This window comes from Erinaceus europaeus, chromosome 1, assembly GCF_950295315.1.
Source record: "Erinaceus europaeus chromosome 1, mEriEur2.1, whole genome shotgun sequence".
NCBI lineage: Eukaryota > Metazoa > Chordata > Mammalia > Eulipotyphla > Erinaceidae > Erinaceus > Erinaceus europaeus.
The window spans coordinates 49,233,344-49,247,933 of NC_080162.1; the positions used below are offsets into that span (position 1 = coordinate 49,233,344).

Sequence of the window (14,590 nt, forward strand, 5' to 3'; positions counted from 1 at the left end):
AACTCGCATCACTGTCCCATATTGTTCCTCTGTGACTGCACCCTCTGAGACATGGGACTTACTGACTGTTCACTGTGGCATGCCAGCACCTGAAACAGTGCCAGGCTTGCAGCAGGTGCTAGAGAGACAGTTGGCTACTGTGAGCTGGTCCACAGGGATTCATTGATTTCCTCCTCATAGGAGACAACTCAGTAGGGCCTATTCCAGGGGTTCCCAACCAGGGCCTGGCATCATCAGGAGATATTCCTAGTTTCACAAGAAAGAGAAGAGAGAGACAACTGTCATCTAGTGGGTGGGGACTGTCATCTCATGGATGGGGTCCAGAGATACCACTTGGCATTCCGGAAAACACAGGATCCCACCTGCTCCCCAAGTTCAGTCCAGAAAGTCAGCCGTGCATATTTTTCACTATGACTTGCAGTGAAGGGGACAGCCCTGGAGAGGGTCACTGAGTAGTTATGCGCACGGGATTTGGATCTGCACGGTCTTGCTGCAGAGCCTGTGTTCTGGGATTGTGCAGAACGGATGTGAGGGAGGCATGTGTCCATCTCACTGCTGACAAGGCATGAGGTATTAGGGGGTCACTGTGTTCATTCTGAGTACCCTTGAGCTGGCTTTTGGGGCATCACAGAATGAAATAGGCTCAGGTCCTGCTGTATGAGGGCAGTTTATTAGCATCATTGGAGTGCAGACAGCAGAGCAGTAAGTATTTAATGTGTACTAGAGAGACGATGGCTGAGAGGATGAGGGAGCAGGTGGGAGGGAGGAGGGAGGGGTGGGGTGGTCAGAGCACCCCTGAGGGGGGCTACTTGATGGGTTGGGGAGCCCAGCCATTATCAGGTGAGAGGAAAGACAGTTCTGGGACCTGACAGGAGCTCTCCCAGGGAGGAGGAGGTATGACAGAAGGGTGGCGGTGGAATCCAGGCCTTGTGGGGTCTCGGAGGCCATAGTGGGGCAGGTAGCCACCCCCAGCCAGCCCCAGCCTTACCTCTTCCCTCTCACTTGTCCCCTGCAGGAGCACCCTGAGTGTCTCCCTGGAGCAGGCGGCCATCTTGGCGCGGAGCCACGGGCTGCTGCCCAAATGCATCATGCAGGCCACAGACATCATGCGGAAGCAGGTAAGGTGTTCTGGCCTGGGCCAGAGTCTGGCGTGTTCTCAGACAGCTAGGATTGAGGGGTGCTCAGGACACAGTACTCCTCAACTCTAGCTTGGATCTTCTCTCCATCTGGAGGAGCTCAGCATTTCAGCTTCCAGGACCTCCCTCATTCTGCTTGCCCCCACTTACACTCCATGGCTCCCTCAGTCACCCTGAGTGGCCTAGAGAGGTGGCTGGGCCTTATGCTCCTTTCTTCCCAGGGCCCCCGGGTGGAGATTCTGGCCAAAAACCTCCGAGTCAAGGATCAGATGCCCCAGGGTGCACCACGGTGAGTGTCTGCCTGCTCCTCTTCTCTGGGCCTCAGATGCCCACTTCACACCAGGAAGACCCTCTGGTGTTCAGATGGGTCTTCACCTCTTTTTTAGGGAGATCCCACTTTGGGTCACAAAATTGACTCAGTCCTCAGAGGAACTCTCACTTGGGGGATGGGGTGAGGAGATGGGACAGAGTCCCAAAGTGAGCTGCAGGGCACTGATTTGGTGTCCCTCAACCAGAACCGTTGACACTGGCTGCTTTCTGTCCTCATGTCCCATCCGTTTCTCTCTCCACAGTGTTTCTGTACCTCTCTTGGCTCTTGCTGGCCTTCACCCATACTAATAGCACATTAACTGGAGGCTGTCTCCTCACTCCATCCCCACTGCCCCAGTTCACTTGCTTTAATTTGAGATAGTTAGACTCACAAGAAACTGCAGATACCGTACTGAGCATGCCTGTCCCCTTCTCCCCAGCCCTCAGATAATGTTCTACAAAACCATGAGACATTGTCAGAATTACAAGGTGGTGCAGTGCCATGCTAGTAACATACATCTTGAGTTACACTGACTCTCTTAGCTCTTGTTTCCTCTTAATACGCTGATCCAGTGGCCTTCCCTGTAATAACCCACTTGCTCCATACAACAGCCCCGGGGGATGGGGTTGTCATTATACCCAGTTAGCAGGTGGTGACGTTGAGGAATAGAGAGGTCAGGCATCTTCTCTGAGATCACACAGCTAAAGAGAGCTGGGCAGAGACCGAGCCGTCAGCAGAGTGCCACTGTCTGGTTGGTTCACGCCATATGACAGCTCCTGTTTGGTCACCGTCACCCCCACCATTCTCCCTACAGCAGATCTGCCTGATGCCCATTAGCGACTCCTTGCACAAAGACTGGCTTCAGAATTCTCCCTGCGCAACACTGAAGAAAGGCTGCTTTCTCTGTGTGCTGTAGATGAAGTGAAAGACTCAAGGGGCAGGGTGCTGGCAAGGTTGCTTCTATTAGTGTGGGAGCCCTGCACCCCCCCATGTACACATATGTACCCATGTGGGCAGATTAATATACAAGCACACACAGACACATCTGTCAGGGCCAGAAGATGGCTCTTAGACTGGTGGAAAACTTGCTGTATTGTGTGGGGGGCCCTAGGTTCAAAACTCTGACCACCATTGGGGAGCAAAGGGGATATTTTATGAGTGGCTGAACACTGCTGATAGCTCTCCCTCTCTAGTCTTTCTCTCTGTCTCACCCTCTTTTGGGGGGTGGGGGAGGGAGGAGTGAGAGAGCACAGAGAGCAGTAGAGTCAGTGCAGGTGCAAAACCCCAGTGACAAACAGACAGGCAACAACAACAAAAATGAAAACCCCAAAAGAGATGCATTTGTCTTTGTAGCCCCTTTGCCGATCTGGGGGGAAAGCAGTCTGTCTATGGAGAGGGGACAGGGGCAGCATGTATACTACTCCCTCTGCATCTTTTTAAGCCTTTTTGTTTTTGGAACGTAAACACTAAGATCATAACAGGCCTTACCCACCCGCCCACCCTCAGTCTGTCACCTTTGTCCACTAGGCTCTACCGCCTCTGCCAGCCGCCGGTAGATGGAGACCTCTGATTGCCAAGATGCCCCTGCTCGGTTACATCATCGGAGCTGAGATTTGGGTGGACACAGGGACCATGCTGGCCTTCTCCAGTGCCGGGCCCAAGTCCTTTGCCCTCACCTGCTCCAGAATCTACCCAGCCTCCTCCATCGCCCCCTGCAAGGATAAGCAATGAACTAGCTGATGGGCCCAGGCTGCACCGTCTCTGTCATCCTTCGAAGCCTGAAGGGCGCCGGGGACCCACAGAGCTGGTGGACACAGCCAGGGTTTGGGTTCCTGCGAGCCCCAGGGACCTGGGCTAGAAGTCCGGCACTGCAGCTGGAGACTGAAAGGCCCTGCTCCCCCAGAGACTGCTCAACTGCACTTTTGAAACCCCTGGTTTCCTTCCACGGCCACATTCCAGGCAACCAACCTCTTCCTCACCTGAGCTTCCAGGCTACCTGCTAACCCTGTACTAACCTGCTCGGTGGAGCCAGAATAGCTGGACCCTGGCCAGAGAGCCAAAGGGACGGGGCTGCCACCTGCCCGAGGGAGGGCACAGATGAAGCCACACCTTTTCTGTCACCACCGCCATTGGAACTGGAGCCAGTGGCCCTGGCACAAAATCTGCTCTGACTTTATTTATAGGGTGTGAAATCTCTAGGGTTTACTTTGGGGTTTTTATGTTGCTCTTGGTGTTTTTTTTTTTTTTTCCTTTCTTTCTCCCCCTCCCCCCTCTTTTTTTCCCTGAGTTGTGTGATTATATATTTGATGTTTTAAATTTCAAAGAAAGATATATTGTTTAACAGGGGACCAACATAAGATAGCATTGACAACTTTTTTTTTTTGCAGTTCTACTAAAAAACAAAGAACTAAATTATTGAAAATTCAGAAAAATCAGTATTTCATCTCTTTTAATATTAGGATCATAAAGCCTCACTTATAGGCACTGACTATAATATCGTCTCCTACACCCCTCAGTTTTCCAGGAGTTTGGTCAGTATTAGTGGTGAATTAACTGGTTCTCTAGATGACTGGTGACAAGAATTTGAAAGGTGGCTGGGGGCTGGCAGGACTTGGAGTCATCTGCTGAGAGGCTGTCCTGTCCATCCCACATAGGTTTTTGGCCTTTAGGTAGAAGGTTTGCTGGGTGGCACCCCCTGCTGGCGACTTTTGTAATTTATTTTGCTGCTGTTAGCTCAGGGCAGGACCTTAGGGATTTCTCAGCCAGCCAGAGAGCAAGAGACCCAGTGCCCACTTGCTGGGCAGAAGGATCCCCACAGGGAGCCTGCCCTGTGCTGACAGGAGCAGTGTCACTGCCAGGGTGGGTGGGATGTGGGCTGTGCTTCTACAGTCCCGCGCCTGCTGGGGAGTGGTGGGTGGGATCCAGGGCAGGTTTCCTCCTGCCCCTGAGGTGGCCTAACATCCCTCCCTCCCTCCCTCCTGCCTCACACCAGACTTAGGGAGCCAGGCCTGTCCTGGACGTGGACAAACATGCAGATACAAATGAGGCCCCTCTCCAGCCCAGTGGTGGGATGTGGGCAGGTGCTTTGGGGGCCGGGGCTGCAACGGCTGACTTTGTAATGTACAGATTCTTCTCATTAAATCCACAATAGATTTTTTTTAATTAAATGTCAGTTTATAATAATAATACAGTCTGATCTCTGGTGGGTTTCTTTGGGACCAGCCATGGTGGTGGTGGTGGGGGGGGGACTAGAGGGGGGATGACTCTGGTCTCTGCCATCACGACCCCTGAGCCAGAGACCTCACCTCTCTAAGCCTCAGTTCGTGCTTTTCCCATGCATGCTTCCTCTGGATGGGCAGGGGAGTGGTGGGGCCTACCCAGTGCTACACAATGGCCTACCTGCCATGCAGGCACAGCAAGACAACAGGGCTCTTTATGCTGTGTTCACCTTTATTTTACCCCAGCTCCCATTTGGCTGTGGTGGTGGAAAGATGGGACAATTTTTCCTAGTTTTCCTGGCACCTTTCTTAGTCCGGCTGGTGCTCCTCCTTAAGCTCACCGCTTTAATGTCATCAGGAAGCAGCTGCTTCTCCCGCTCTGGACTCCAGGGGTCAGCAGTGAGAGAAGGGGGATTCTTCAGGGCCGGGAGATGGCTTACCAGGCATGCTTCATTCACCATGCGCAAAGGAGGGAAGATGTACACAGGGGGAAGCCTCATGATTGGTGGAGCAATGCTGTTTGTCCATTCTAGAAGTCTCTCCCTCTTGTGATTAGTGGGACGTGGAAGGGGAAAACAGTCCACTGGGACCAGTATTGTTGTGCAGGTATAAAACCTAAGCCAGGCACTAGTAAGAAAAAAAAATAGTGACTTACCCTATAGTGAGGAGAACTTTGGGTTGTCTGCCCTCAGGTACAGCTGCCCCTGGGCCTCTTGTCTCAGGAGGCCCCTCTCTGCACAAAATGGAGCTTTGAAGGCTGCTCACCATTTTATAGGAGACAGAAGGTCTCCAAAGAGTGGCATACATACTGAAACTTGGAAATAATGTGCTTTTTTTTTACATGATGCCTGTAGTTTTTTTGTGCTGTTTATTTTTATTTGTACTGTTTTTATTATGATGATAACTAGAACAGTTTTTTTTTGGTGACTTCATGTGTTTCAGTTCTCTATATTCGACATATGAGTAAAGCTGTCCAGTAGTTGTCTTTTTAAATTTTTTTAACTTTTTTGCCTCCAGTGTTATTGCTGGGGCTCAGCACCCACTGCTCCTGGAGGCCATTTCTTCCCCCTTTCATCGCCCTTGTTGTTGCAACCTTGCTGTGGTTATCATTGCTATTGTTGATTTCATTCGCTGTTGGATAGGACAGAGAGAAATGGAGAGAGGAGGCGAAGACAGAGAGGGGGAGAGAAAGACAGACACCTGCAGACCTGCTTTACTGCCCATGAAGCGACTCCCCTTGCAGGTGGGGAGCCGAGGCCTTGAACCGGGATCCTTCCACCAGTCCTTGCGCTTTGCGCCATGTGCCTTAACCTGCTGCACCACTGCCCAACCACCCCAATAGTTGTCTTTTACCTCCTTCCTCATTTCACTAAATATAATCACCTCAAGTGCCTCAATTTTTGTCCTAAAGAATGCAATCTCATCTTTTAAAATTGCTGAGTAGTACTCCATTGGGTATATGTCCCATAAGTTTTTTCTTTGCTTGTTTTTATTTTTCTTCAGTGTCCCATAATGTCTCTATCCAGTCATCAGTCAGTGGGTATTTCGGCTGCTTCCATATTTTGGCTATTGTGAATAATGCAGTTTATAAACATGGTGGGCTACAGATGTCCCTCCAGATTCATATTTTCGTGTGTTTTAGATGGGTTCCTGAGAGAGCTATTGCTGGGTCATAAGGTATTCCCACTTGTATTGATCTAAGAACTCTCCAGTCTTTGTGATTTTGAATTAGACATATTTAAGATCCTGCAGACTTCATTTCCAAATTCTGATGTTTGGTTTCTCTTGAAGATTCAGAAGCTCAGGTTGCACTGGTCCACATCCCCACCTAGCCACGGCCTCTTGGGCAAAGGCTTGGCCCTCCAGTTCTACTCAGCACTCCCCCGATTCAGTGCTCTGCTCAGCCTGACCCCTTCAGCTCCCTGCCCAGCACTGGCCTCTCAAATTTCCAGATCCTCCCTCTGCAGTCAACCTGGACCTGAAGCCAGGTTGCTGTGAGTGTTAACAGAGCACCCAGGGCTGAAGGGCCTACAGCTGAAGTGTCTTGTAGAACCTTCCACTCTGCATCCCAGGACCATAGCTGGCTCTGGGTAGATAAGCCCCCCTGAGCCTCAAGTTTCTGCAGCTGTTAAATGGAGCTAGTGCAGATACAGCCCCTTGGTGTAGATTGTGTCCAGGGCCACTCAACACCAAAGGAAGGATGAGAGGGGTACTGGCCAACTGCTGTAAGAGCTTGCTGAGAGCAGGAGCCACATCCACCATGTCTCCTGTGTCTCCAGCATCCAGCCCAGTGTTGGGCAGCCTAGAACCACAGCTAAATATAATTTGTGAGGCAGTGTGCTGGGTTATTCAGGCTGTGAAGCCTGGCTTATGACACACTCTCCTGGGTCCTTGCTTCGTGGCAAGGACCCAGGAGAGTTAGCACCTCTCTCCAAACTTTAGTTTGTCTCCTTTCTCTCTTTCTCTCTCTCTCTCCCACACTCCATTATTTCCCTTCACTTCTTCCCTTCTTCCCTCCAACCCTCCCTTTCTTCTTGGGCTCCACTGTACCCGGTCAGCATTTCACAGAGAGAGAGAGAGATACCACCACACCAAAGCTTCCTGCAGTGTTGTAGCACTCCTGTTTGCTTTGCAGGGAGCGGGGCAGGGAGTGGCTTGAACTTGGGTCACTCAAGTGGCAAGGCAGATTAGATTTTATTTATTTACTTACTTATGAGAGAGATAGAGGACAAGAGTATAACTCTAGTACATATGCTGCTGGGAGTCAAACTTAGGACCTCATACTTGAGAATTCAATGTTTTATCCACTGGACCATTTCCTGAACCACTTTTTTTTTTTTCCCAGTTATTTACCTTATAAAACATCTGCAGTGCCTGAGATTGAACCAGAGGCTTCACTCATGCAAGGAAAGTACTCTACCCACTGAGTCAACTCTCCAGTCAATTGAAGTCTCAGTCACCTTGTTTGAAAGTGGAGATGTTTAAATTTACCAGGCTGTGTGTATCTGGGCAGGCCAACATCCAGGGGATGGATGTGGTGCTTGCTTTGCCCAGCAGGTGGCGCCAGGGACCATGTAGTGCCCAGAGGCTGTGGCTACTGCAGCTCTAGTCCTGCCAGGTCTTGTCTACCCAGGTTCCACCTGAAACAGTGCCCACACTTGGGACAGAGACAGCCAGGGACCAGGGCTGTCCGGGTTATGGAGACTGAATTCTGCGCTTTAGAGTGGGTGTAACCCGACTTGGTGGGGATATATTTTTTTCCTTATTTTGCTCTATTTCACTTGTTCTCTATTAGCTTCTTCCTTCCTTCTTTCCTTCCTTCCTTCCTTCCTTCCTTCCTTCCTTCCTTCCTTCCTTCCTTCCTTCCTCTTTCTCTTCTATCTTTATTATACTTTGCTGTACTGTATGACAAATCCACCACTCCTAGTGGCCATTTTTTAAAAAATATATTTTCATTATGATAGAGACAGAGAAATAGACAGGGAGAGAGAAGGATAGTGAAAGAGAGACATCTGTAGCCTGCTCCACCACTCCAGTGCCCATGACAACTGTGAGCAGGCCCAGTTATTTAATGTGTATACCACCTACTCTCCGCTGGGAAACAGGACCTGTGTGGACATGCTGAGCACCAGGTGGCGCTGTTGGCCAGGCTATTCAGGTTGAGCTTCTGAGGGCAACTGAGGGAACTCCCTTTGCCAGTCTCAAACCCTTAGGGACTTGGAAGGTGAGTCAGAGAGCCTGGGTGAGAGCTGCTCCTTTCTGGACACTAATAACTCTGGAGAACCATGTGTGGGTTAAAGGCTGTAGAAATGAGCCTAGTCTGGCCGCAGGGCTCCATTTAGTTTCCCGGTTGCCATGGGACCTTGGAAAGAGAACTGCCCTTCACCATGCCTCAGCTCCTCCTGCCCCTCATCCCTCATGGGCAAAGGGCATCTAGCCACATCCTTCAATAAGGACTTACTTTTTGGCCAGTTGACCTTTCCCGGGCTTCTCTGCAGGGCTGGTGGCCATGTCCAGAATCACTCATATGTGTTGGGCAGAGAGATAGCTCACTAGCTAGGGTGTGTGCTTTGTCACACATGATGCCCAGGTTTGAATCCTGGCAGCAAATAGGAGTCACCATGGCACATGGGGGAAGCTCTGGTGCTGTGGTGTTTTTCTCTCTGAATGGAAAGTGATCCAGAGTGTTGAAATCCCTCCTTCTCTCTCTCTCTCCTCTCTCTCATCTCTCTCTTTCCCTCCCTCCCCTCCCCTCCCCTTCTACACACACTCAAAAGGTATCACCTCATATAATCTTTTCACCAGCCATTTGAAGTGCCTCCCATTAATGGCTTATTTAGCAGAAGAGGATATGTGTTCAGATGTTTTAAGGCCATGAGACTCAGAAATAATGGCACCTCATGTGATTCCAGACCTGTGGTGACAACCTTGCATTTAGCAAGTGGACAGTGCAGTCAGTGATCCCTGGATTTCCCGAGCCCCTTGGAGAAATTGGCTTTTAACCTGGTGGGAATGGAAGTAGGGGTGGGGGGACTGAGGGAGACACAAGGGTAGGGGACGGAGGGACCTGGGAATAAGAGAAGGATGCTTTGTTGTCTCATTGCCTTGGGTGCTGCTCAGGCAAGGGTCCTAGCACCTGCTGTTGCCTGAATCGCAGCCCTAGAGGCTCTTAGTGTCCCTACACTTCTGTTCACTCCGGTCACCCTGTTTTACTGTTCTCTGTAGCACTTATCACCTGGCGGAATCTCTCATTTGTTCATTTTTCTGTGTCTGCACATTAGCCCCATGTGGGCAGGGAGTCTCATCCATCTCATCTGTTTGTGACTCTCAGATCATTCTAGAAAGTAACGGGAAAGACTCCCCACAGCCTCCCCTCTGGTTATAGTGGTTAAACCTACCAGGGGGCCTAGTGACATTAATGCTGAGACTTGCCCTGACTCCAGGATGCTCCTATCTGTGTCCTGAATGACAGTGCCACCAGCATTGGCAAGACCCCTGATCCATACTTGGTGGATGAATTCCCAGTTGAGTGTCTGGGGCAGGGAGTCCTGCATGCCCCCACAATGGAAGATTCTGATCACCAGTCCTTACCCTTTCCATAGTGGCCATGAGGAAAAGGCACACTGATCAGTCCCATTTAAAGCAAAGAACACAGGGCTGGGGAGACAACATAATGGTTATGCAAAAGCCTCTCATGCCTGAGGTTCTGAGGTTCCAGGTTCAATCCCCAACACCACCATAAGCCAGAGCTGAATAGTATTTTAGCCTTTCTCCCCTGCCCCCGTTTAAATTAAGTAAATAAAAAAAAAAATTAAACTCAGTAAAAGAAAGAACCCAGAGACTGGCAAGCATGTTAGCTTGTTAAGCATGGTAGATGACCTCTTAAGGTCACATAGGCCTTGAGGTCGAGCTAAATATAACTGTTCAGTTGTTTTAGCAACAACTGGGCCCCCAGGTGCGCCAAATGGGCACCAGGAGTTCTGGTTTTCCCAGTCTGACCTCCCACACCTGCCCCCTCTAGGGCCTCTTTTCTGTTCCTCGGCTTCTCAGACCTCAGCACCTTTGCACTTGCTGTTTTCTCAGCTTGTACAACACCTGCACTGTGGACGGCCTTCCTGACCGAGAAAGATCCGTGGTTTAGCTTCTCCTGAACAAAATGCCTATTTCCTTCTTCTGTGCCTCAGATCCCAAGCTTTGTTTAATTTGCTTCTGTCCTTTGGTCTGGGAGGTGAAGTAGTAGCTAAAGCCTTGGACTCTCGAGTATGAAATCCTGAGTTCAACCCCTGACACCACCTGTGCCAGGATGTGTTCTCTCTCCTCCTAAACAAATAAACAAAGAAATAATTTTGGGGGCTAGACGGTGGTACACCTGGTAGATCATACACATGACAGTGCACAAGGAGCCAGGTTTAAGCCCCCCAGTCTCCACCTGGCAGGGATGCATCACGATTGATGAAGTAGGGCTGCAGGTGTCTCTCTTTCTCTCTCTCCCCATTCAGTTTCTGCCTCTATCCAAAATAAATAAATGAATAAAATATTTTAGAAATAAATAAAGCTTTAAATTTTTACTCTCATCTTTATTAACTCACTATTGTGGGTCTACTGGTACCAGGCTGCAGGTTTGTGCAGGATATGAACCTGCCTGGCTCACAGCTGACACGCCAGCCTTGCGGTGTGGCTGGTGCAGGGTGGGTGCTCAGACAATCCTGACTGACTTTGGAGTGATGGCTCTGTGGATGAGTGGCTGTGGCAGAGAGAATCCCTGTCACTGTGCAGCAGCCCCCTCCTGTGTTGGCGTTTATGCTAATTAATTCTTGAGGCTGGGGGATATTCTGTTCTGTCTCTCTATGTTCCATGAGAGCAACAGCCTTGGTCCTCCTCAACCTTTCCCCCAGGCCTTTCTGCTCTGTTTCCTTCACCGCTGGTTGATGGCTGAGTGCAACCTCCCCAGGGCCTCGGACCCCAGCGGGCAGCCAGGACAGAGAAGACTATTCCCATGAGACGTGTCTTCCATCTGGCTGGCCTGAATCACTGGTTGCTGGGTTTGATCAGACAGGAGGGCAGAACCTGGCCTGAGGGCACTCTCCGCCACTCCCTTTCCACATCACATCCGTATTTACGTGCTGGTGCACAAGAAATTTGTAGGAGCCCAGCAGTGATCCTGGAGCTGGCCTAGGCCCAGAGCCACATCAATGAAGTGTTGATAGAGTTTGCTTCAGCTGGAAGGAGACAGATAAAAAAGGCTGAGCAAACACATCGGTATGTGATCTGACAGGTGGCATCAATGCCAAGATCAATCCAGCAGGTGGACGACAGGGACAGGTGTGAGTTATTTTATTATGAGGACAATGATTCCCCCACCCTCCAACCAGGGCTTTCTGCATGCCCCGCTTCTTTTCCTTTCTTTTTTCTGTTTTTGTTTTGTCATCACCAAGCTTTGCCACTCTGGGTTGACTTTTTTTTTTTTTTTTTTTTTTAGATAGAAACAAAGAGGAAGAGAGGCAGAGAGAGAATAAAAGACCACAGCACCAAAGCTGCCTTCCATGCAGTGGGGTGAGCTCAAACTAGGTTGCACACATGACAAAGCAGTGCATTCTCCAAGTGAGCTGTTTTAACATCCCAAAGGAAGGTTTATTTTAATTTAATTTAATTTAATTTTACCAGAACACTGCTCAGCTATGGCTTATGGTGGTGCTGGGGATTGAACTTGGGACTTCAGAGCCTGAAAATTGTTTGCATAACCATTACGCTGTTCACTTGCATGCCTGATGTCACTACTCCTAAACTTTCATTTCTTTAAATTTCAGGTAAAGTGACAGAAGGGGAGGGAGAGGGAGGGGAAAGGAAGAAGAGAGATGCCCCAGTAGCTCTGCTCCACTGTCCACAGAGCTTCTCCGGCTGCCATGTCTGGTGCTCCCCTGTGAGCTACGTTGACCACCTGGGCCCTTGCACATGGCAGTGTGCACGCTACTGCGTGAGCTGTCTTCCGGCACAACGTGAGTCGTCTGTATCCAAGGTCAGCACAGGTCTCTGTGGGTGAGACCCCAGAATGGAGTCTGTGGAGAGCATAACAAGCTGTGCTCAGACTGGGGACACCACAGGGGCTAAGGCCTGGTGGGGGCACCCTCCTGCTGAGTGGGAGGGGTGAGAAGGCTTCTGTGGCTGGAGCAGTGAGGGGGCATCCCAGGGATAGGACTGTAGGTGACCAGAGTTCATGTCTAGCATGTGTAAACAAAGAATCAGGTTGGGGGGGGTGTGTGTGTGTGTGTAGGAAGGACACTCGCCTCACTGTGGAACACAGCCTTCGGAGCTCCCCGCCCACCAGACCTGCCCATTTGAGTGCTTTCAAACAGAAGCTGAGAGCACTCTCCAGCCCGAGAGTGGTATTATAACATTTCATTTCTATAATATGTTGTACTTTCCCTATTGTGTTTTATGAAATGTGTAGCATTATGATGACATATAATTATATTCCTGTCTCTTCTCTGAAGCTGCCTCTTTGATGAATTCCAAAGTGCGTTCTTTGGCAGACAGACAGGGTGGGGGTGGGGGCGGGCGAGAAGTACAGGGTGTGGGATGGCCTCAGACACTCAGATGGCTAGAGGTGGGGTGGGGGAAGAGGGTCTCCTCGAGGTCTGGAGTCAGAGCTGGGTGACACCAATATGCTGGGAAAGAAGAGAATCTTGTCCCTAGAAGTCATGAAAATGATAAAGGTCATTGTTTTAAACACTTGATGTCCACTGCCCACATCTTCCCACTACTGTGTTGGTCATGACAGGGGGTGGAAAAGCCAGGGACGGCATCTCATGACCCCTGTTTCTCCACTCTCTGGCCTGAGCCTGAGGCCAGGGCTCCAGCTGGGGTGTGGCCTAGGGAGCAGGTCCTTGGGTGCAGGGTGGGAGAAGTTGGTGGTTTTGGCCTTGGATTCTGTCCAAGAACTTCAGTAGTTTTGCCGCTCTGCTTTCCTCGTAGGAGTGCCAAGGGCCTACAGCAGAGCGGCTGCTCCCAGGTGGCAGTGCCCTCCTAGGCACTTTGGTCAGTCTCTGCCAGGCATGTGTCCTCTGATGTCTCTCTCTTTTTAAAAAGATGTGTTTATTTATTAGATAGAGACAGAAATTGAGAAGGGAGGGGGAGATAGCAAGGGAAAGAGACTGTAAGATACCTACAGCCCTACTTTTGAAGCTCTCTCCCCACAGGTGGGGGCCAGGGGCCTGAACCCAGGTCCTTGAGCACTATAATGTGTGCACTTAACCAGGTGTGCCAGACCTGGCTCCCTGATGTCTCTTTTCTTTTTTTTTTTTCTTCTCCTCCCTTCTCTTCTCCCCCCCCCCCCCCCCGCCCCACACACATTCTATTTCTCTACCTCCTCCTCCTCCTTATCAAAGCACTGCTCAGCTCTGGCTTCTGGTGGTGTGGGGAATTGAACCTGGAACCTTGTAGCCTCAGACATGAGGTCTGTTTGCATAACCATTATACTCTGTCCCCCGCCTCCCTGCTGTTCTCTTCCAGGACTTTCTAGACCCAGGTCCTTTGTGCAGAGACACTCCCATGACCCCACTGTGCTCCTGTGACCCTGTCTTCAGCCTGCAGGGATTTCCAGAAGCTTCTTGCCATGTCATCCTCTCTTAATCACAGTCTACTCATTCTCTGTCCCCTTCCTTCTGGCCTTACACCCTGTTGAAGATATCATAGTACCACAAAGCTGGTGAATAATGAGGAGATGCCTCCCCAGTTATCTTCCCCTAAGCTGTGGGGTGACAAATGGGGACCTTTCAGGCATTATGATGGGACCATGTCTAGGTTCTTCCAGGGACAGGGACACCAGCAAGCTGAGGAGGCCCATGATCCTGCATGGCAGCAGTGACCTGCCGCTCAGAGTGTGGCCCAAATAGTTCTTTGGAGAAGAAAACAGGAGTGAGCGGGGCAGCCGGGGCTGGCGTCCAGGTGCACGACTGCCATGTGTGGATAATGGAGTGCCAGGGTGCTGGGAACCTGCTGCAGGAGAAGCGATAAGACTCAGGGTCAGTGGCAGGGCTGCCCCTCTATTGTCACTCCCACTGGCAGGGGCTGGAGGGTCCTGGGACCAAGACAGACCAGCTGCTATTGCAGACTGGAATCTGAGAAGGAACCAGGAGACCCTACCCCTCACCCCTGCACCCTCCTCTGTTCCAGCTGGGCCTGACCTGACGGACATTAAAGGAAACCTTACTCGCTTCCCCAGTTAACAGAGGAGGGGATCTCTCTCAGTGTCCAGTGGAAACAAAATGATGGTGGAGTGTTAACTGGACACCTACCAAGTTTAAGGCTAGATGTTCATGTGAACATGCCACCTGATTCTTCACAACAGCCTGTGGGGACATCATGGGCCCCACTCTCTCATGTGGAGGTAGAGAGGATGACCAAGGTTGAAGGGCATTGAATTTGGG

At 50.5% G+C, this 14,590-nt stretch overlaps 1 protein-coding gene across 1 annotated transcript in view; it reads left to right on the forward strand.

The window, feature by feature from the left end:
- The window catches only part of PREX1 (phosphatidylinositol-3,4,5-trisphosphate dependent Rac exchange factor 1), a 229,448-nt gene extending 224,814 nt beyond the window's left edge, over positions 1-4,634 (forward strand). The window contains exons 38-40 of the mRNA XM_007526714.3: positions 1,016-1,118; positions 1,358-1,425; positions 2,974-4,634. Of these exons, the coding sequence (XP_007526776.1) occupies positions 1,016-1,118; positions 1,358-1,425; positions 2,974-3,016 (214 nt within the window). The 3' untranslated portion in view covers positions 3,017-4,634. The remainder of the gene's footprint in view (positions 1-1,015; positions 1,119-1,357; positions 1,426-2,973) is intronic.
- Positions 4,635-14,590: the final 9,956 nt, after the last annotated feature.